This window comes from Pteropus vampyrus, unplaced genomic scaffold (assembly GCF_000151845.1).
Source record: "Pteropus vampyrus isolate Shadow unplaced genomic scaffold, Pvam_2.0 Scaffold69, whole genome shotgun sequence".
Taxonomy (NCBI): Eukaryota; Metazoa; Chordata; class Mammalia; order Chiroptera; family Pteropodidae; genus Pteropus; species Pteropus vampyrus.
The window spans coordinates 2,280,702-2,302,816 of record NW_011888850.1 but is presented as its reverse complement, the minus strand read 5'-3'; the positions used below and the strand labels follow the sequence as shown (position 1 = coordinate 2,302,816).

The following is a 22,115-nucleotide window of genomic DNA, read 5'->3' as shown; positions in this document are numbered from 1 at the left end:
GCAAACTTTCAGACTATAGCATATACCATATGTAGTTTATCTGTTCATCAGTCGATGTAATTTGGGTTGTTTCTACCTTTGGCTCTTGTGAATAGCATTGCTATGAACATTTGTGTGCAAGTTTTTGTTTGAATACCTGTTTTCAGTTCTTATGGGTATATACCAAGGAGTGAAATTGCCAGATCATATGATAATTCTATATTTAACTTAAAAAAAAACCTGCCAAATTGTTTTCAACTATGGTTGCCCATTTTATATCCCTAGCAACAAAGCCTGAGAGTTCCTGTTTTTTTCAAAACTTATTTTCCTTTTTTTGTTGTTTTTTTGGATTATAGCTATCATAGTGAGTATGAAGTGGCATGTCACTGTGGTTTGGGATGGCTTTTATAGTACTGATTTTGTATCTGTCTCTACTCAAATTTTCTTACTGCATAGCATTCTCATGTCATTTTGCAAAGCTACATGAAAAACCACCTACACATTATTTCCAATAAGAGGAGAGTGTAAAGCATCTTTTCCTTTATAGCCTCTGATGTAGCTAAGCCTTGTGGCTTTGTAATGTGTCCTTTAGACAATCAGTAGCTAATTTTAGGTGATGTCTGATGCCTCTGACCTTCTCTCTATTTTTTTTTTCTTTTGGTTTTAGGGATTTCCTCTGGATCGTGCAAAAATGCTTTTAAAACATACTGGATAAGAGCTGAACCATCTGTCTGCTTGAGACCTCCATACTCTCTGCTCCAGTGTCTTCTGATGGCATTTTGACTGCACCAAGGCCACCTGACCTGTTGCTCATGATGAGTGATGAGAAGAACCTTGGGGTGTCCCAAAAATTGGTCTCCCCTTCAAGGAGCACAAGTAGCTGCTCCTCCAAGCAGGGAAGTCGACAGGTAAAGTTTTAACCAATGCAGATTTTAAGATGCAAAATTAAATCAGGAAGTTTGCAAATTAAAATGTGTACATTTACTTGGGAACTCCTACTTCTCAGTTTAAGAGCATTTGCTTTCAGTCATATCTTAATTATATGAGAAGAGTAAATTTTAGATAATTTTAATAATGCAGCTTGAGTGTCTACCAGATGGAAAGAACTGTATTTGGCTCTTTGCATTATTTACTCAATCCTTGTAACTGTCCTCCAACGCAGATATTAATATCCCTATCTTCCCCATGAGGAAGCTGAGTCAGACAGATTGGGTTATCTGCCCAGGGACAGCTAGCTAGTAAGTGACGGAACAAGAAACTAAAGCTCAGTCTGTTTGACTCCAGAGCCCACACTCTCCTTTATACCCTACCAACCCCCCCCCCAAAAAAAATCACTTTTCCAATAATTATAATATCCTCCCACCCTCCTCTTCCTTTCCTTTACCAGACTTTCTGTGACAGCTTCCAACCATGGCCTGCCCTGTCAGTCATTTTGAGTCCCACCTGATTTATTTCTCTAATGGACGAGGGAAGCAAATCAACAAAGAAACGGTCAAAAGGAATTAAGTAGGAAGAAGAAAAAAGTGAAACAAAGGACTGAATAATTAACTTCTAAATAACTGTCGGTTAATTATATGTTGTTTTTTGGTTTCCTTTCTAATAAATCCGCGTTGGCAGAATTTGCTGGTTTTAGATCAATGGCAGTAAATGCACGTTAATCATTGTAATTCTTCCACCTTCGGTGAAGTAGGGAGAGAGTGGGCTGTGTCCAAAAGCTCTGGGTTTACTACCAAAGTGGTTGCTGAGCCTTTTCAGTATCTGCTGCCCGTGTTGGCCTTGCCTTTGCCCCATGGGGAGCTCTGGCCTGAGAACTGGCCCAGAGTCCTTGGTCCCAGATGTGGAAGCAACAATCAAGCAACCTCCCACCTCAGGCTCGTCCGCACCTTTAAGGCACATCACAGGTTTCTCCATTCAAATGTTGCTTGGGACAGGGAGCATGCCACCTCACAATAATGCTGCGTGTCATTAGAATCTATGGTTCTAGACAATTAGGTTTTGCCATGGGCCTGACATTTGGGGAGTTTTTCAAGAATCTCCCCTGACATGTCAGGAAGAAGAGTTTTTTTCATCACTGTCATGGCTACCCTCTGGGATTTAAAAAAAAAAAAAAAAGACTACAGTTAGTCCTTGGCTGGTGCGTCATGGCTCCCTGGGAGTTCCAGTTTCACAAGGGTAGCTTTGCCCACCCTATGTGTCAGCTTTCCATGGGGGTGTTTCTCTCCCTAAGCCAAAATTCTGCTTGGGGTTAGAGCCGAATATATGATTTCGCTCCCACACTTTGTACCCAGTAGCATCTTATTGCCGTGTCCTCCTTGGATAAAGGCAGAGAACTGACTCATTTAAGCAGCCACTGCTTATGCCACCACAGGAATTGGAGCAAGTATAGTGAAAGTCAAGGATCGAACACTACAGAAATGACTTTTTAGTGTCTTATTTGAATTTGGTTGATTGGGTTTTCAGAGAGCTTTTTTTTTTTTTTTTTTTTTTTGAGGTTACGCCATAAAAAGTAAGAGAAATGTGCCTGATGCCTCAGCTTTTTTCTGGTTTAGAATAGTTGGTCATTCAGCTGGTCATCGAGTGGTCATCTTTTATATGTAGGACCTCCTACTTTAATATGCATGCAATGTTGCTTTATAAACGTAAACTCTTATTTTTCCTCTGTGGCAGAGAAGATGAGGAATTTAATAAATTTATTCCAACTTCAGCCTGAATCTAGTTATAAAGTCCATGTTTAATTTGGGGGGACCATCTTATTCTGTCTGCTTTCCCATCCTTATATCAAAGGAAAGTGTTCTGTTGCAGGATTGGCTTAGCTTTTCTGTCTGTTGTCCACTTTTGCAATCCGTGTCATTTTGCCATCACAAACCGTCCCAAGAATGTCTTTTGGCCTCTAAAGGTGCCACAGAGGTGCAGGAACCTTGGGAGTTCTTACTTCATGGCTGTTAGGGAACACAGCCATATCCAGCAGTCTGTCAGATGCTTAATGCAGTGATGACACCGTGTTTCCCGTCACTTCGCTGGAAAGTACAATTCAACATTTAAAACTTCAAGATTTATCTATGAAATTTAATTTGAGGAATGTTAAAATATAACTGAAGATAATCTGTGCAATAACCTACTTGTTTGTAAAGCCCTGTTTGAAAGTCATTTTCAGGTTACTCCATTCTTTTCATTTCATCAGGAGGGGATAAGTCTGAGGTTGATTTTGCTGGTCATCTTTCTTAGTGCTAGTTTTTCTCATGTGCTTTGACATTGTGGTTTAAAGCGTCATCTTGATTTTGCTTCCCCCATGTTCTTTCTCTGCACTCACCCTTCCCTCTCTAGGGATTTGCTATTACCTGCTTCCTACCTCTGAGGACCCCAGTCCAGAGCCAAGTCTTATATTGGCAGTGAGGAGCTTTTGTTCCTCGTTGTTGGTAGAGTATCCAGGATAAACCACCAGGTCAGCACACAGTACAGCCAGGTCCTGGTCGTGAGGCTGTGTCTGCTTCCTGCCACCTCTCTGAATAAGCAGATTTTTAAACCCCTTTTTCATTGTGTTATGAGGCTTCCCTCTGCACATTCTCTGTTTTCCAGCAGTGAGGTTGGCTCAAGTCCCAGCCTTTCCCTGAGGACAATTTTTAGCCCCATTTGCCCATAGAAGTAGGACTCCTGGACACCTCTGTCTACAGTATCCTTTGCATTTCTTTTTTGCATTTGATTCTCAGAGAGATTTAATGGGTTTTTTTTGTTTTTTTGTTTTGTTTTGTTTTGTTTTTGTTTTTTTAATCAGACACACCAAAAGAAACCCTGTTTATACTTTGTATATTATTGCTGTTTGGAGCTAGGGTGGTGATAGGGAAGGGGCACCAAATGCATGAACTTATAATAAAATCTTGGCTGAAGGACTTGGTCTTCTTAAATCATTTTCACTTAAATTCTCATCTAACATTGCTAGGTGACATTGAGAGTCTCTGTATCCCAGCCATACTGGCTTGCTTTCAGTTTCTTGCACTGAATTTACCCTTGTCCTTGTTTCTTGAACTGAACTTGAGCTTGTCCTTCCTATCCCAGAGCTTACTCATAAAATCGCAAGGAACTATGTGTTTATGTGTAGATATTCTCTTATCTTTTGATCTATGTAAAAGCTTGCTTCCTTGAAGGAGAAAATGATTGAGACCTGCATATTAATTGTGATCTTTGTTTTTACTTTTACATCAGACCTAAGGCCAAGTTTATACAGAGCCATGAAAACCCAAGAAGGAAGGATTCTATCATCTTTTAATTTAAATACTGGGCTTTTGAAATTTTAAATATAGTGTGCGTCATTGTGTCAGTATGGAAACAACCTGTAAATATAGTCTTATCAAGATAATTTGGAGATGAAAGTATGCATAGCTATTAGAACTTGAACTCTCTAACTTTGGTCCTACCCAGTCATTGACTCTGTGATAAAAAACCCTCTCAGCCTCGGTTTTCCCATTGGTAAAATTAAAATAATGAGAATTAAAACTAAAGATTCCTAGTAGGTGCTAAGTTAATATTAACATTCATTTTTATTTTCATAGTTAACATTAATTCGAACTTCATTCTTATTTGTGGGAAACCTAAATGCTCACAGTGAGTAGTTATACTTTTTGCCCTCAGAAACTTTTGCAGGTATCATACCTACCCGTATCTTTTTAGTGCTGTACAAAAGCATACAATGTATATGTGAATATATACTTTTAAAATAAAAGGTGCCTTACTTTATACATATTAACAAAATGTTTTTGTGGATACATATGATAAAATGTTTAATAATTGGGTTACATTTGATATCTTCAACATCTGGTATAACCTGCACCTAAAATAAGTGCAAACAGTTGGTGAATTCTTACCCTATTCTATTCTGCTGGGCCTTGTCCTTGCATAGGTATAAATGGTTTTCACCTCTTTCCCCCATCCCACCCCTATGCCAGCACCTGTCTATTGGCAGTACCTGCTACGAGTGTTGTGTTGTAAAGGATTCTGCAGTTGAGTCTGGGTTCTGGGTTCACTGAGAAAGTGTGCTGTGTTTTTAGCTATGGCATGTGGGTACAGGTTGGGTGAGTGGCAGCGTGGCTGCCACATTTGTTATTCCTTAGTGATATAAGGGGTTAGAAATCAAGAGATCTCTGCTGCAGTCTTTATATTCTGCTTTTGGAGGAACTTCAGGCAAGTGAAGTTTGCCTCAGTTGTCCATCCATAAAATGGAGACAAAACTCACCTCCCCTGTCTTTTTCAGGGATGTCGTGAGAGTAAGTTGAATCTTCTCACTGGCTAAAAGATATTGAAACTCTTTGGATGAAAGTCCTCTGTAAATTTAAGAGACCGTTACGATTATGGATGAGCCATTCTGGCCAGTTCTGAAGCCAGAATTGAGATGGCCTTGTTTCAAGAACATGGACACTGCATTAAAAATGGATCTCTTTCAAGTAGATCATCCTTCAGATCTAGTGCCTTTTCGGATAGGACTCTATGTTCCTTGCAGGAAATCCCCAACTAGAGGAAGCCAGCTTACACGAAGAATGGGTTGTTCGTCCCTTCTGTCTTAATTGTACCCTATTATTCATCGTGTTCTAGGTCGATCTTTCCTTCACTGTCCTTCTCTATCTCAGCCTTTGGCTCAGCTATGCCTTTAGCTAGACTGATCCATTTGAAACTGTTCTGCCCTCTTGAATTTTGTGATTTTTTTTTTTGAAAAGAATCTTTATTTATTCCTTTAACACTGTAAACACGATTTTTTTATAAATGACTTTTTATAAATCATTTTTATAAGTCATTTTTTCTATATGCTCACTGTAGGTCATTTCCAAGGTACATGCCGTCTATGTGATTGCAATGCCTTGATTAATTTACTTTTAAATGGCTGCTGATAGGTCAGATAAAATGACTCCTGAGGATGACTGTTGGATGTGGAGGTCGTTGGTGACACTGTCGAGTGTTTGCCTTTGAATAGTGGGCATGAAAGGCTTAGTGAGTCGATGCATGAGAGAATAGGAACAGAGAAAGAGGGCACCCCAATTCGACGAGCCCCCAGACAGGATTTAAGAGAGGCCTTCACGAATGTCACGTTTGGGAACCGTAAGCTTGGCTAATGCCACCCTTAGTATTGCCATCCTCTCTCCCCAAGCGGATGACTCAATTAATTCAAGAGTAAATGGTTCTTTGAGTCCTGGGTCCTAGTTACACATCTTTTTAGCTCTCAGAGCACCTAGTAAAAGGCTTTGCCCATGGAAAATGCAAGCTGTTGTTCTGAATTTACTGAATGCCAGCAGCAAACAGCCCTCCATTGAGGCAGGTAAGAATGTATGACCAGGTGTACCTGTAGAAAAGCAGCAAAAAGCTCGCCAATTCCTCAGCTCCATCATGCCAGTGACATATTGAGAAGACCTTAAAAAAAGGAACAAAGGCCTCTTCATTGAATTTCTTCTGGCAAATGATGAAATCCCTAAATGCTGTCTATACCTGTGGCCTCTGAATGAGCTACTCTGTTGGAAACAATGGAACAGGGGCGAAGACTGTCTTTGCTGAAAATGACCCATATTCACACTGGCTCCGCGTGTTGCTAGCTGGGTGACATTGCCATGTTATATAAAACCTCTGAGTCTCAGTTTTTCAACTGTGAAATTTGGATATCTGCACTTCCTTTTGAGAATTAAATGAAGTAATAAGTATAAAGTATCTAGGAAGACATTTGGATTAAATTAATAAATAAGTAAGCATGCAGTTGCTAGGTAGAAAGATTGCTATTCACCAAGCTCTGGAGATATTTTAAGGGGGTCAAGGAGGGTATCTAAGTGGAAGAGAGCATTACTGTTTCAAAACTTGCAAACTATGAGTAATCGCAGTTTCCTCTTGTTTTTTTTTCCCACTGGCCTCTGACGTTTCCTTCCTAAAACTTTTAAAGTAACACATTTCAGAAGCCAGATTGAGCTAAAGATGAATGAATAGGATTTGTCTTTATTTGAAAGAGTCCTATATACCCTAAACTTCATTTCTTCAACTACTATCTATTGAGAACCTATTATTAAAAGACTCTGGACAGAGCGATGTGAAGCTACCAAGGACAGGACAGCTGAGCAGACCACTACAAATAAGAAATCGACTCTGACTGGGAAGACTGTGGATTGGAAAGAGAGCACAGCCTCCATCCTTTTTTCCTCCCTGTTTCTAACTTTCGCTATTTAAGTCAGAAATCAGAAAGTGAATTCTGCTAAAATAATTGACAAGTGCTCGACTCGTGATTATAGGAGATTTGAAATGGAGAGATCTACTGCTAGACCTGCCTTCATGCAGTTATGCAGTTTGTTCTGGTCACCCTCCTGTCCCTGGGCTGATCTAAGGTGGCCGTGGAGCTCTCCCAGGGTCATCTGGTGAGAGTTTATTTATGCAGACTGTTAGATGATGCTGTACTCCAGGAGCCCAGGCTGGTGGGGCTCGGTGCCAGAACCCATAAGACACAGGAGTTGAATGGGAGAAAATTTGCCAAGGAGGGAAAAGTGAATTAAAGCTATGCTGCTCAGGTGTTTATAATTTCAGCTTCTGGATATTGAAAATACTTAGTCCCATTTATTTCTTTTAATTCATGATGTCTCGAGAGACACTAAGATTTATCAGCTGCCTTTTGTAAGTATGGGCTGAATAGACACCACAGGAAACACTAGTCAAGGAGGAGGGACTTGAGAGTGTCATGATTTGTCATATTGTTCTGTGATGGTACAGATGATGAAAGGCAATGAGTACGAACTTGTTTGGGAGCCAGATGGCCTGAGTTTAAATCATGGTTTGTTCACAAGTTGTTAGACCTTGGGCAAGTTACTTAATCCCGCTGGGCGTTTGTATCTTATAAGGTTGTGCAAATGGCTTGGTTAGAAGAGGGCCTGCATGTAGGGAGTGCTGCGTGAGTGTCTGACACACGAACCATTCACCTTCCGCAAGCAGGAGTCCCGGGAGCCCTCGAGCTGTGCCGCATGGAGACTGCTTCCCCGCTTTATCCTTTCAGCTGGGAGTGGCGGTGGCACAATGCAGAGTCGGATGACTTGGCTTCTGTCTATGCTGCTCTAAGAAGAAAAGTTAGGAAGGTACGCTAGGAGTTAACGAATATCTGATAGCATCCTTACCGTGTGTTGAGTGAGTCTTATGAAGGCAAACACAAACATTTGATATAGGAAGTTAAAGCTTTAGCTAAAATGCCATATTTGAGTCATTACTTTCTGTGTCCACAAATGATGTATTGTCAGCGACATTCCAATACTGAAAGCCCAGGAATGACAGTGACAGACGTAGGACAGAGGCAAAACGGAAGACTTCCCTGGAGTAACCTGACATCTCCCCGAGGACCCTGGTCCTACCATCAGGGCCAGCTGTGTCTTTCTTTGCACCTGTATACAAACTGGCATCACAACTAAAATCACCTCCTCTGTCCCTACTCCAGATAAGTCACTGGCAATCTCTGGCAATCTCTGGCCTAGTGGTCCCTCTTACCCTGTGTAGTAGGTGAATGGTTCCTCTCCCACTCCAATCATTGGAACCTGTGAATATCACAGGTCTCTGCAGATGTAATTAATTTAAGGATCTTGGATTATTCAGGTCATCTCTAAATTCAACAACCAGTGTCCTTATAACAAACACACAGAGAAGACAGACATGGAGAAGAATGCAAGGAAAGAGGCCGGGAAGGCCATTATGAACTGAACGTTTGTGCCTCCCCCCCCTCCCCCGCTTCCTATGTTGAAGCCTTAACCCTCCATGTGACAGTATTTAGAGGCAGAGTCTTCAGGAAGTTAAATTTAAATGATGTCATGAGGGCGATGCCCTCAAGATGGGCTTGGTGCCCTAATGAGAGGAAATATACCAAAGCCCATTCTCTCTCACATATGGAGGAAAGGCCACGTGAGTACCCAGAGGGAAGGCAGCTGCCTACAGGCCAGGAAATGGGTTCTCGCCAGGAACCGAATCTACCAGCACCTTGATCTTGGACTTCTCAGCCTCTACTTGTCTGTGGTATTTTGTTACAGCAGCCTGAGTTAAGACAAACACACATTCTCCGCTAAAGCCTCTGGAGCAGGCATGGCCGTGCCAACACCTTGATTTTGGACTTCTGGCCTCCAGTACTGTTAGGGAATAAAGTTCTGTTGTTTTAAGCTGCCAAGTTTGTAGTAATTTGTGAGGGGAGCCTCAGAAACCCTGCTTCTTCTCACTCTGTCCATTTTTTTTGGAGTCCCAGCTCAAGTCCTTTCCCTAAGGTGGATGTCGCCCAAGGTGATGCTTTCCTGATAACTCCTGCGGTGCGTTTGTGAATCTCCTATTCAGTATTTACAAGTTTTCAACCTTCTGACATCTCTTTATTTTTAATATATATTAACTTTTTGAAGGTCTATACTTGGTTTTATGTCTTAGCATCTCGAGTACCTACCTGGTGCTTAGTCTTAGGTCTTGAGTAGAGACTACCTATTCAACAGAGGCTTAGTTATGAACTAGAATTTAACTCACTTAACACAAAAGTCATTCCTTCTTGATACATAAGGCTCTCCAGGACCTTAACCTGTTGCTAGGTTCTCATTATAAGAACGAGTTTGTTTGTTTGTTTGTTTTTTCTGTATAGAACTATGAAAAGAAAATCACTGATGATTTAGATCAAGAATGAGGAAGTTTATCATGCTAAAGTCCTGCCACCTCTTCCTATGATTTTTAAATCATGTTTGCCTTTAGACAAAATGTGTCTATAGTTTGATTGCAAATTTCAGTTAGCTCTGAAAAAATAGTTTGAGTACACTCGAAAAGAGAATACTGTTGTCAGCTAGTGCTATCCAGCAATGGAGGGAATTTCTCGATGAGCTGTGAACGCCCCGTAATCGGAGTGTGAAAGTGTTCTGTCTGAATACAGAGCGTCTGTTCTCTCCGGGGCTCTGACACCAAGGGGCGGAGCTCTACGATATGCCAAAGAAACATGATTTTTTAAAATTAAAAGGTGATAAAGAGAAAACATTAAAACAGTGCTGGAAGGTATAAAATGAAGAGCAGAAGTCTTCCCTCCTTCACAGCTTTGGCCTGGTCCCATGCACACAGGAGATGTCCTCTGTCATCACATGGCACGTGCCCATGTGTGCTGGGTTAGCCCGGGATCCCCTCCACAGCCCTCTGCCGCTGCGGAAACAAGGGAATTCTTGGAAAAGGGTAGTGGAAAGGGGGCTGCACTGGAGCACGGCTGAGTCCTGGTCCTCTGAAGTCCTTCACTCAGTTATGTGCCCCTGTGAAAATCATTTAGCTTAGATTCCTCATCTCTGAAATGAAAGAGCTGGGTAGATGACTTCTGCATTCTCTTTCAAACTCTGAGGTTTAAAAGAAATATTTTATGACTCAATGGGAGAAAACAAACCATTACAGTATACCCCCCAAAAAATTCAGATAAGACTTTTGAGTCCCTTGGGTGAACAGAGGTATCCTGCCATCACTGGCTAACGCATGTGCATGGCACGTGCAGGAAAGTGTTGTCTGGGACGGTCTTATTCTGCTTAAGGACAGTGGTCCCCAACATTTTTGGCACCAGGGACCGGTGCTCCTATGAGAATCTAAGCCTGATGATCTGAGGTGGAGCTGAGGTGGTGATGCTAGCTCTGGAGAGCGGTTGCAAGTACAGATGAAGCTTTGCTCACTTGCCTGCCACTCACCTCCTGCTGTGCGGCCTGGTTCCTAACAGGTCACAGACCTATACTGGTCCATGACCTGGGGGTTGGGGGCCCCTGGCTTAAAGAGAAAGTAGTGCTGGGAGGAGCACTGGACTAGCAGAGACATAGGTGACCTTGGGTAGACGCTAATATACTTGTCAGTAATCTTGTCCAGAGTGGACGTTGCAGAGAGGTTTCGTGTGTAGTCTCCTGTCCACAAATGGGGTCCACCACTTTATAGTTTGTGACCTTGGGTAAACTACTTGGGAGCTTCATTTCCCCCCTCTGTAAAATGAAGATAATAATACCTTCATTATAGAATCATTGCAAGGTACATAGAAGGTATTCAATAAGTAGGAGTCGTTACTTCTGTTGCTGTAATCACTACCGCAGTAGCAATTATAAAAACCCCGGTGGGCTGTGGGACCAGAGCAGAATGACATTTATGGGTTAAGAAGCTCCATTTTTAATAGTAGCTACAGCTCTTAAGAGGCTCTTGTTTTCAGAATAGAGCATTCCGGAGAGAAAAGTGCATAAAAGATGCTGTTCACAGTTTTGAAGGGCTTGCTTACAATTAGGGGGATATTTAACAAATATTAATAACTCACAAATCTATTTGAGGATCCTGAAAAAGTTCCAATGTAATTACAGCCATAAATACTAAGCGAGTGATCAACAGGGTAGAAATAGTCATTACAAGTGCATTAGAGTTTTGTTATTAATACTGTTTTTATTATAAATCTATCAGTAGTCAACACAATTGGAGAGCATGGTTCTCTTTGGAAGCCCAAGATGAGAACAACCTCAGGGAGAGACACAGCCGACAGCTCACATGGTTTTTTTCTCTCCATTGTCAGTATCGACCACTGCCCGTGACTCTCCTTTCTGTCGCCTCCTGTGCACCCCAAAGACTGAGTGCATATTCTCCCATTATCTAAGTAATTAAGGGATCAGCGTTTGGGGTCTGTGACTACCCAAGTTACTAAGACTGAAAACATTTTGGGGTCTGAGTCACCTGGGCATGCGCCTCTCCACCCCGACACATGTGAACGGGGAGGAGGAACAGTGGCTGCTGGTAGGTCATGACTGCTGTTCCTTGCGTGGCCTTCAGAACCCGAGTGGGCTCTTCATGGCTCAGTCCCTCTTTTTCTCTTCATCTTCTCACTTAGACCCAAAGGTCAGAGGTTATACATGAGGTTACCAGACCAAAGATAACGCTACTGTATTTTTTGTTTATTTTTTAGGAGACTTTACTAGCCATTATTTTGTTTATTTTTATTACGATAAGAACACTTAGCAGGAGATCTACCTTCCTAACATATTTTTAAGTGCACAGTACAGTGTCGTTCACTCTTGGCCTGTGTTGTACAGCAGATGTCTGGAACTTATTCATCTTGCATAACAGAGACTATCTATACCCATTTAATAGAACACACGTTTGTGATGTAAGATTTGGAAGGGATCTCACAGTTCATTTATTCTGATCTCCTTTCTTGGCTAGGAATCCCTTTCTGTAAGTACCTCTGACCGAAGGCTCCGGTAATTAGGGAACTTGTTCTTTCATAGTGCAGCCCATGTCATTTTCATCATTTTTCATGGCGCTGATTATTAGATAATCAGCAGTCTATTCTTTATGCAGAGCTGGAATGCAGGGCCTTATAACTACCACCCATTAGTTCTGGTTTTGCCCTTAGAGCCTGTCAAGTTAAATCCCAGTTCTTAAAACAGCCTGGTCTCCTGGCTAGTCTATGGGCCCGTGGCCCAGCGGCAGTAGAGGCCTCACCTGTGCAGGTGCAGAAACTCCGGCCTTGCCCAAGGCCTACTGAACTGAAATCTGCATTTTGACAGGATCTTCAGTGATTGGTATGTACATTACAGTTTGAGAAGTACCACCATCCCACCCTCAAACAATTTGTTCCTTTCCTTGCTATTTCTATCAGTCCTGCTGGTGTTTGAAAAATCTGAGTTGAGGAAGAAGCAATGGACAAGAAACAACAATTCCAAATCTCAGTGTTTGAAACATAAGTACAGAGTTTGTCTGACATAGCCGAAGCTGTCATTACATTAACTAGAATTCTATTGACCAGTATTTCCATATCCGGAGTACAATTGTAAAAGATGGTATTGATGATCCTGAGGCTTTAGAAGATCACAAATGCCGTTAACCATTAAAGACATGTTAAATTATGCTCCATGTGATTTAATACTAGGTATTGCCTTGTGATTTTTAAAACCCTGAAAAACGGACTAAATACCCAATCAGAACAATTCACTCTCCAAGTCATGGCAGATAGAGGCAGCCCTCAAACTTCCTTCCACCATACTCTTCAGCTGCAGGAGGAATGAAAGTTTAAATCCTTCTCTGTTCCTGACATCACCGCAAGGGCAGTGACTGAGAATTCAGCATTTGAAAGAGGCACAGGAGATGCACACTATGGAAACAGCTGTGCTGGAGAGAAATGCTTTCCATTCGTGCACTCAGCAATATGGAAATGAACTTTGCCAGCTCATGAGCATGAATAAATGCTTAGCTGCCTTCCCAACCACGAAGCAGCTTTCTATATTTAGCACGTTTTAGACATTCAGTACAACTGACTGAATTTCATGCTGGATGACAGTGCCAGACTGTCTTCAGTTAAACTCAAGCAAAAACCTTAAGATGCCACTTCCCCCAAACTTTGTCATATTTTGCTCTCCACCTGATATTTATAGCAAGCTTTAAGCCTGACACCCCCAGGATGGGACATCAACCCAACTGTGTTGGGCTAAGTCAGCAGGGCCTCGATCTCCCCCAGGGGCCCAAGGCCACCCCTGTACTGGGTATCTCAGGACATTCAGCTCAAGGTGCATGTCCTACTCCCCAGGTCACTGGGTATGTGATAAATAGGTAGAGCCACTCCCTGACACTCAGTCCTTTTAGCCACAAGAAACCTATATCTCTGCTTTTTTTCTGTCCTGAGTGCCAATTTACCCCAATCCAGCAGATATTATTAAAGCTCCTCACCCCAAGGGCCCTGTGGGACCCTTTTTATACCCACCTTGCTTCTGAGACTCATTCATTCAGTTGTATTAATTTAAGGCCCCTGTGTCCCAGACAGTGAGATTATAATCAGGAAGATGCAGTCCCTGTCCTCATGGAACCCACATTCTCTCTTGGGAGACAGACAGTGCAGGTGAGGTTTGCGTCAATGCTGAGGAAGAGAGAATTTCTGCCTGAGGAGCTTTGGGGCTAAATGAGAATTCCCCAGCAGACATTCATATTTAAAAGAGCAAATGTGCAAAGACTTGGCAGCATTAAAATGCACAGGCTGTCTCCCCACCCCACCCCGTGTGGTGGGGCTCCAGGGTAGGGAGTGTGGGGACTCCGAGCAGGGTCCCAGACCTCCCCAGACCTCGCTGGTCTCTGCCCAGGTGACAGTGCTTCTTACTTCCTTCCAGTTGCTTCAGGATCTTGGCCGCTTCCTGGACTTACCCACCACTGTCCCCCTGCCCCACAGCACTTACTTCTGGATCATCATCAGAATTCACATATTTAAATTACAGTAGAATATAGAATATGCTATAATATGGAGCAGAATGATGAAAAATTTAGATTTTGCAGTCAGGTGGCTTTACCACTTGGTAGCTTTATAGCATTGGAGAAGTTAATGAATTCTCTTTTCCTTGGCTTCCACATTCAAACAATAAGGATACTAATAAATCCAACCTCACAGGATTTTGCAAGGATTAAGTGCAATGTAAGTGTGGTGATTAGCACACTACCTGATGCTTAATAAATGTTAGCTGTTGTAATTGCTTCGTTAATTTGTTCAATGTATTTATTCATATGTACTATGCGCTATGAGATAGTAAACAAGACAGAAAACGTTTCTGCTTTCATCGAGCTAAAGAGTATGCTCCAGTCGTTTGATATTATTATTTTTTACATAATACTCATATATTGTTTCAGTTGACCCCACTGGATAGTATTTCCCTAGATGCTATTATTTTATGTTTTAAATGGCAGGCATTGTAGGACATCTAACAGCCTTGGCTCCCAGCCATTAGATGCCAGAGATGCCCTCGCATCACGGTGACAGCCAGAAATGCTGCAAGGTTCCCCAGCCTCAGAGGCGGGCAGAACTCGAGCTGTATGTTGGCTCTCAGGTTCCAGACACAGGACTCCAGGACGGTGACAAGCAGGAAAGTTGAGAGGGAGAGGATTTGAATGCTGGGCTTAGGAAGGGAGTTGGCTTCAGGGCTTTCTCCTCACTGGAGGAGAGCCGTCACCTTCTTAAATACTTCAAATCTGGCTTTTCCAACCTGTTAAGAGTTTCAAGATCTCTTGAAACCAGGTAGAAGATCAAATAAGGAAAAAAATAGGTTATTTCGTAGAAGTAAATGCAAACCCTTTTTGGCTTATTTACCTTGAGAGCCAGCAAACCCCTTCTAATTCCCTGCCCTCTGCATTAGTTCTTTGGTAGGAATGCACGACGTCTCAAGAGTTCAGGAGAAATCTAGTCCTAACACGAATCCTTGAAACGTTTTTGGAATTTAACTAAGTGGAATGAGTATAATCTCATTCCACTTCCCTCCCCACCCCAGTTTTGTAAAGCGTGTGATAACATCTAGTCCCTCTTGGCATTTGCATTTTGCACAATCAAACGTATTGAGCAGATGTGCACGGTGGTCTAGTATTAGCATTCTGCATGTTGCCTTCTCTTTGGGCATCTTAAACAAACAAATCAAAAGGATTTGATCCCCTTAGAGTACTTTCCAGCAGATTTCGAGCCTTAGCTATTCCCTGAACAATGATAACACACACGCCCTCTTTCATAATAAATCTGAATGTGCCTTATTAAATTTGTCAGTAGTCATTGGGCCAGAAGATATTCGACATACTTCAAATACATGACAATTCATGATATTCTAAGAACATACATTTGTTTGCAGTCTTATTCCAGGACCCAGTTTATTCATTTGCCAATTGCATGCATACTATGCACGAGACAGTGGGTTAGGCATCGTGAGGAAATCAGAAGTGAACTAGACACTTGAAAGCCTCAAGAAGTCTGTTGTCCAGTGGGAGTGATAAAATCTCACTATATTATTATATTATTATAAGTAAGTAGTTAACTATTGGTAAGGTAAAATAGAATACCGACAGAGTTAGGGCTGAAATTGTACTTTCCTCTGAAGAAGGCTTCCTGGAGGAGGTGGAATTTTTAGCTTGATGACCTTTAAGATTCATTAAAATTTGGGCAGATAAGACACTGAATTTTGAGAAATGGCTTTCTGAACTGAAATAAATGTGAGCAGATTTGTGTGTGAGCGTGGCTTCCCATCACTTAATGTGCATTCTCCATTTCTTATCTGGGTGTAATTAAGTGACTTTTAATCATGACCATAAAGAAATCTCATTCGATGTTGCTGTTTTTCTGAAAAAGTCCTTGAATTTAAGAGCGGAATAGCAGCTTTGCTTTTTTCCATTGAAGAATTCCCTTTTACAGCTCCAGATCCTGGGGAACCATCGCCGTATTTTAAAACTGAAATGTCTCTGTAACTGCATTCACAGTAAAGGGCAATCTGCTATGAGGCAGATTTGTCAGGATTGTTATCAAAAGAGTTCAGTTGCTGAAGTAGGAAAAGTGTTCTTTGTACCAGATGTTTCCCATGTAATTGAACTTGAGGACAACATGGAAACCAAGCCAGAGCACCCAGACTCCCTGCATTTTTTGTGCCCTCCCCCCGTTGGATCATTTGTTTCTGGGGACTTGAGGCTAATTGCTTTTGCTCCCTGGTGCTGGTCCAGACTTCTTGTCCATCTCCCAGCCCCTCTGTCTTCTGCCTGTAGCACCTGCCTATAGGCTGGAAATTTGACTAAGAGCAAGTTAGTCAACATAAAATCTTGATCAAAAGGATGTGTTTGTCTCTTGACATTCATTGCAGCATTATTCACAATAGCCAAGACGTGGAAACAACCTAAGTGTCCATTAATGGATGAATGGATAAAGACTGTGTAATACACACACACACACACACACACACACACACACACACACGGGAATATTATTCATCCATAATAAAGAAGGAAATCCTGCCTTTTGTGACAACATGGATGGATGTTGAGAGCATTATGGAATAAATCAGACAGAGAAAGACAAATACTGTGTGTTCTCACTTATATGCAAAATCTAAAAAAGCTGAACTCATAGAAAGGGAGAGTAAAATGATAGCTTTTGGGTGGGGGTCTGGGAGGTAAGGGAATGGGAAGATATTTGTCAAATGGTACAGACTCCCAGCTATAGGATGAAAAGTTCCGGGGATCTAATGTACAGCATGGTGACTATAACAATACTATATTATCTACTTGAAAGTCGTTAAGAAAAGTAGATCTTAAATGAAAAGATAAAGTGGTAATTATGTGAGGTTTGACAGAAGTCTGTCAAATCATCACACTGTTTGCCTTAAATTTGCATATGTTACATGCTAATAATACCTCAATAATGGCGAGCATGTTTGTCAAAACTTAATTACCCTATGTTCGAAATGTTTTCTTTCTGATATGGATGATAGTTACTGAGAGTATAGGTGTATAAATTCATTGAGTTGTACTCTTAAGATTTGTGTACTTTGTGTATGTTATATCCCAATAAAAATGTAAAACAATAATAATAAACAAAAAGCCCATTTTCTCAGCCACTGAAGTATTGCCAACTCTGGTCTATCTTGAGGTAATTTTGCGGTGATTTATGCATTTCAAAACATATAAAACTAAATTTTCAGAATTTTTAGTGTTTTTCTTTTGTATTCCTTTAAAAATTCTTTTTCAGTCATTTAGTTGAAGTGACCTAAATAACCAACAATGGAAAATTAATTGTAACCATGTTTATACCTCCTCAAAATTGCAAACAGCCCAGTAGAGCAATAATTGGCCTAAAAAAAAGATAAAGAAAAAGTTCTTAAAACCAGAGGAAGGAGGAGAAAACAGGATTTCTGAAAAAAGAGGATGAAAATACTCATTGCAAAAGCACCTTTTCAATGCTTCAAGATTCTCAATATTTAAATACCTAGAATTTGAAGATATTAACTTGAAACTAAATCATTATTTTGACCAAGGTGTCATGTTTACCAGCTTGCATCTTATCTCATACTCTTCAGCCAATTCTTAAGCCAATCTTCCCAAATTCTCCCTGCCCCCCACATCCCACCTTCACCTCCATTCTGATGTCTGTAGCTTTGGGTTAAAATTCAGACTGAGGTCTAGTGGTGAGGAAACACTTAACTATGTGATGATGTCCAAGGGCACAAAAATAGAACTTACAGTGAAATCTTTACCTCTAACTGTAGTGGTCAAGGTTCAATCATCCAAAGAGAGAAATAATCTCTTCTAAGAGAAAGCTTTTTGGAAAAAAATAATCAAATTTGATGCCATTAAGTTATAGCATTAAGTCTATGAAATTGAGGAATGGTATAAAAATTAAATTTGAATTTCTTCTCCCCAGTGAACCCAGCCAACCTCACCATCTTGGATGGATTTACTGAGCAGATGAAGTGCTTCTGAATGTTGTTATTATTTTTAAAGATTTAGCCATTTAGCATAAACTCTTTCGTTGAAACAGGACAGCTGGGAAGTGGTGGAAGGACTGAGGGGAGAGATGAATTATACCGAGGAGCCATCAGTTCAGAAAGGATTTTTGCTGAAGAAGAGGAAATGGCCTTTGAAAGGCTGGCACAAGGTAAGATGCTGGCTTTGGCCTCACCTTTATTTGTACCCACACTATCACATTCAGCACCCCGGTTCTTAGACACTTATATTTAACTTGAAGTTGATAATTGGGACCAAGGGAAGAACAGATATTTAAATAAAATGTTTTACTGGATTATACTTTCTTCCCCACAGCGATTCTTCTATCTGGACAAAGGAATCTTGAAATATGCCAAAAGCCAAACTGATGTAAGTGTTCTTATTAATCCGACATGCTATTGAAGAATTCTGAAGGGCTGATTGCTGTCGGCTCATGGATGAGATTGCGCACATGTGGGATTCTGTCTCTCTGAACTGGGAGCACAGAGGGGTAATGATTCCTTCACATGGAGCCGAGGGGCCTGCTCCCTGCTGTCCCAGCTCCGGGTTCTAGGCGGGTTCACTTCGCTCGCCAAGTGGAGGTAGGGGGCTCCTCTCAGCACCGTACTGTGTATCCAGGGGTCTGTCTGTTCAAGTGTTAGGGTTGTGCTGAGAGGTTCTCTGGGTAGGAGAAGATACTTTTGCAGCAAGTTAACGGGAACAAAATGTCGGGCAAGTGTCACTCCCACTGTTATAGTGACTGAGGGGTGTGGTGGAGAAGGACATTGGCGAAGGTGACGTGGGATTTCCCTTTGTGTGGACACAAGGCAGACAGTCCATGAGGGCGCAGAGGGACTGTTATTTCTGCCCTTTGTAGAGGTTTTTCTCTCATCTAGCTCTTGTCCCTGCTTCCTCTCTCGCCCCCGGCAGTGCTCATCTTCTAGGGCTGCACGCATCATTCCGGACCCAGGGTAGCCTATCTTAGCTTCCTCCCCCTACTTCTCCTTAAATCACTTCCAAATGAATTCAGACGCCGGAAGCTACTTCAGTGGGAGGCAGTGCAGTCCAAGGTGATTTTGCTGCCATGGGTTCAGTCCGTGGGGCTCCTCTTAGCTTCCTCATTTTCTTGCATCCTCGCCACTGACCATGATGTAAAGCACTTGTTACCTAACCCCTCACGAATTAACTAGATAATGCATGTACAGCACTTACAACTCTATACTGATTCACACTAAATGCTGGATAAGTTGTTCTCATGTTTGCTATTGGCGGATGTGGAAGGTGAGGGTGGAGGGAAGGAGCGTCGAGAATGGGACCTCTTCGTGCCTCTGCTGCAGATCGAGAGAGAGAAGCTGCATGGCTGCATTGATGTTGGGCTCTCGGTGATGTCTGTAAAGAAATCATCAAAATGCATAGACCTGGACACCGAGGAGCACATCTACCATCTGAAGGTGAGACTGGCCCCCAGGTGCTGCCTCCCACTGCAGAGTTCCTTTACATCGCGAAGGGATCATCAGTTACACTACTATTGGTGATACCTTTTGAATATTTCAAAACGTCCAGCCGACATATAGAAGATCTTCGTTATGAAAATATTTCCAGTGAACGCTATTGATATTTGGTTGGGACACACGACTGAAGGTTTAGCATCCTTGTCCCCTCATTCCCTAAATACCCCTTTCCCCCCATGATTGTGACAATGATCAATAACAAAAAAATCTTCATGTTTCGAAATACAACCCCTCTCCTGCCTCCTGGCAGTACCGTCTCTCATGAAGAACCATTTACCATAGGTTAAACGTGTTCCTTGAAATATCATATTTAACATTTAGTCTGTCTTACAACTTTGGCTAATTTTATAGGGAATCCATTAAAATTCTCACATTAAAGTGAATGCCAGGAATTGTCCCCCTAAAGCATGGGCCTCCAAAGCTGCTTAACCACTCTCTTCTGCCTTTTCTCTGGTGGGTGGTTAAAAGTATGAAGCGATAGCTTTGGCGATTCAGATCTGGTTCAACTCTTGACCTGGCTACTTATTAGATGTTGGCCTTCGGCACATTATTTAATCTCTGAAAGTCTCAGGAGGGCTGCATGTAGGAAACTTGGCATGATGCCTGATCCACAGCAATCTCAGTAAGTTTAATTATTGGGTATACTGACTAGGTGGTACCCGAATGTTAGAAATGAATTGAGAAAGTGTTTAAACTCTTTTCTGACTTCGGCAGATAATTTGCAGTATTGGGAATGGGGGCTGAGGGTTGGGAGAATAAAAGCATGAGATTTTGAGCCCCGGGTTAAAGGAACCCCGGCCTCCCCAAGGAAAAAAGGGGAGGGCAAAACCAAAAAAGAAAAAAAAAAGGGGGTGAATGAACGCAACAAAAAAGCAAAACCAAACCGGTTCCCAAACCAAAGGCCCCCAACCGGGGGGGGAACTGAATGGGGAAAACAAGGGTTCCCAACCCTGGCAACAAGGAAAAAAAAGCCGGAAAAATCCTGGCCGGGGGGGGCCTGTCCTGTGCATTGTAGGATGTTGAGCGGCGTCCCTGGCCTCTACCCACTAGATGTTGGTAACAACTCCCCTTCAGTTTTGACAACCAAAAAGTGTCTCCAGACATTACCAAATGTCCCCTTGGAGGAGGGGGCAAATCACCTCTGGATGAGAACAATTAGTGTGAAGTAAAGGAGGGAGAGACCTATAATCTAAAAAAAAGAAAAAAAAATAGGTTTAAGAAAGAATATTCATTTCAGGAGTCGATCTCCTTTACTGTCATTTAGGTTATTTCTCCATATACTCCCAGTGATGCTTAGTTCTGTGTTTTGATATGGTCAGGAAATTATAGTTTCTTGTTCATCCACTCTTTTAATTAACAGAATAAGTGATTATCAATTCCTAATTTTAAAGAACTAGAATGCCTTAAAATATATTAAATACTACTATCATGATCAACACAGTTTATTATTTTCTGTGTTGATTCACTTCTAAGTTCTCTTTGTGTTTCGTGTTCATCCCTTTGAGCATCAGCTGTGACTGTTAGCGTAGATATGTCTGGTTATCTGAGGGTCCTAATTAATAGCCTCAGAGACAGGCAGTTTTTAAATCTGGGCCATCATTTTATAGGTGAGGGATCTGGCAGTAGAGACTTAAGTGGCTATCTATCCACAGTCATAATAGTACATGAGAGGCTGGCGCAGAACCCCAGTCAGTTATTTAATAAAGTGTTTTTATTCTTCTGCCTTGTTTAACCAGTACAAAACAAGTCAAGATGAATGCTTTGGGCATGGATTTTTAAGGGCCACTGAGAGCAGATCAGTGCAAAAGATGACACAATGTTCTTATTAACCACATCTGGGAAACAAAGAACATTTCGAGAACATGATTTAAGAGAGACAAAGAGATATTAATCTGTTTGTATTGCTTCTTCCTGTACATGACACATTCAGTAGTACCTAGAGAATTTTTAAATCTTGGACATACTTCTAATCAGCACAGCAAACATAAGAGCCAACTTAACATTTCCTAAGTGAATGATGCTGCTGACATTTATTCCCACATCCTTGTTCTCAGTAGCAGCATTTGTAAAGATTTTAATGTGATCGACCTGGATTTTTCTTCTTGGAAGTTAACCTACCATTATTTTTGGGCATTGTAAGTTGTCACGTTACGAATCTCTGTGTTCTAATATATAGATACCTATCATTTTTTATTTTGAAAATATTAATATACCCTCATATGCACATAAAAACATTGACTATTAAGAAGTATCTATGGTTCATAGGTGCTTATTATATTCTTTTTAGTACTTTTATGTACATTTGAAATATTTTAGAATAAAAGTTACTAGTCACAAACATTATTCTTCATGGAAATTAGACATTTATAGACACTCACTGATGGAGAAAATGGCTGTGTGTGTGTGTGT

General features: G+C 41.4%; 1 protein-coding gene across 1 annotated transcript in view; it reads left to right on the top strand.

Annotated features, from left to right (window-relative positions):
• The first annotated feature begins 649 nt into the window (after window positions 1–649).
• OSBPL3 (oxysterol binding protein like 3) overlaps window positions 650–22,115 on the top strand; it is an 82,997-nt gene continuing 61,531 nt past the window's right edge. Inside the window, exons 1-4 of the mRNA XM_023531532.1 lie at window positions 650–887; window positions 18,251–18,367; window positions 18,532–18,585; window positions 19,533–19,726. Coding sequence (XP_023387300.1) covers window positions 792–887; window positions 18,251–18,367; window positions 18,532–18,585; window positions 19,533–19,726 — 461 coding nt within the window. The 5' untranslated portion in view covers window positions 650–791. The remainder of the gene's footprint in view (window positions 888–18,250; window positions 18,368–18,531; window positions 18,586–19,532; window positions 19,727–22,115) is intronic.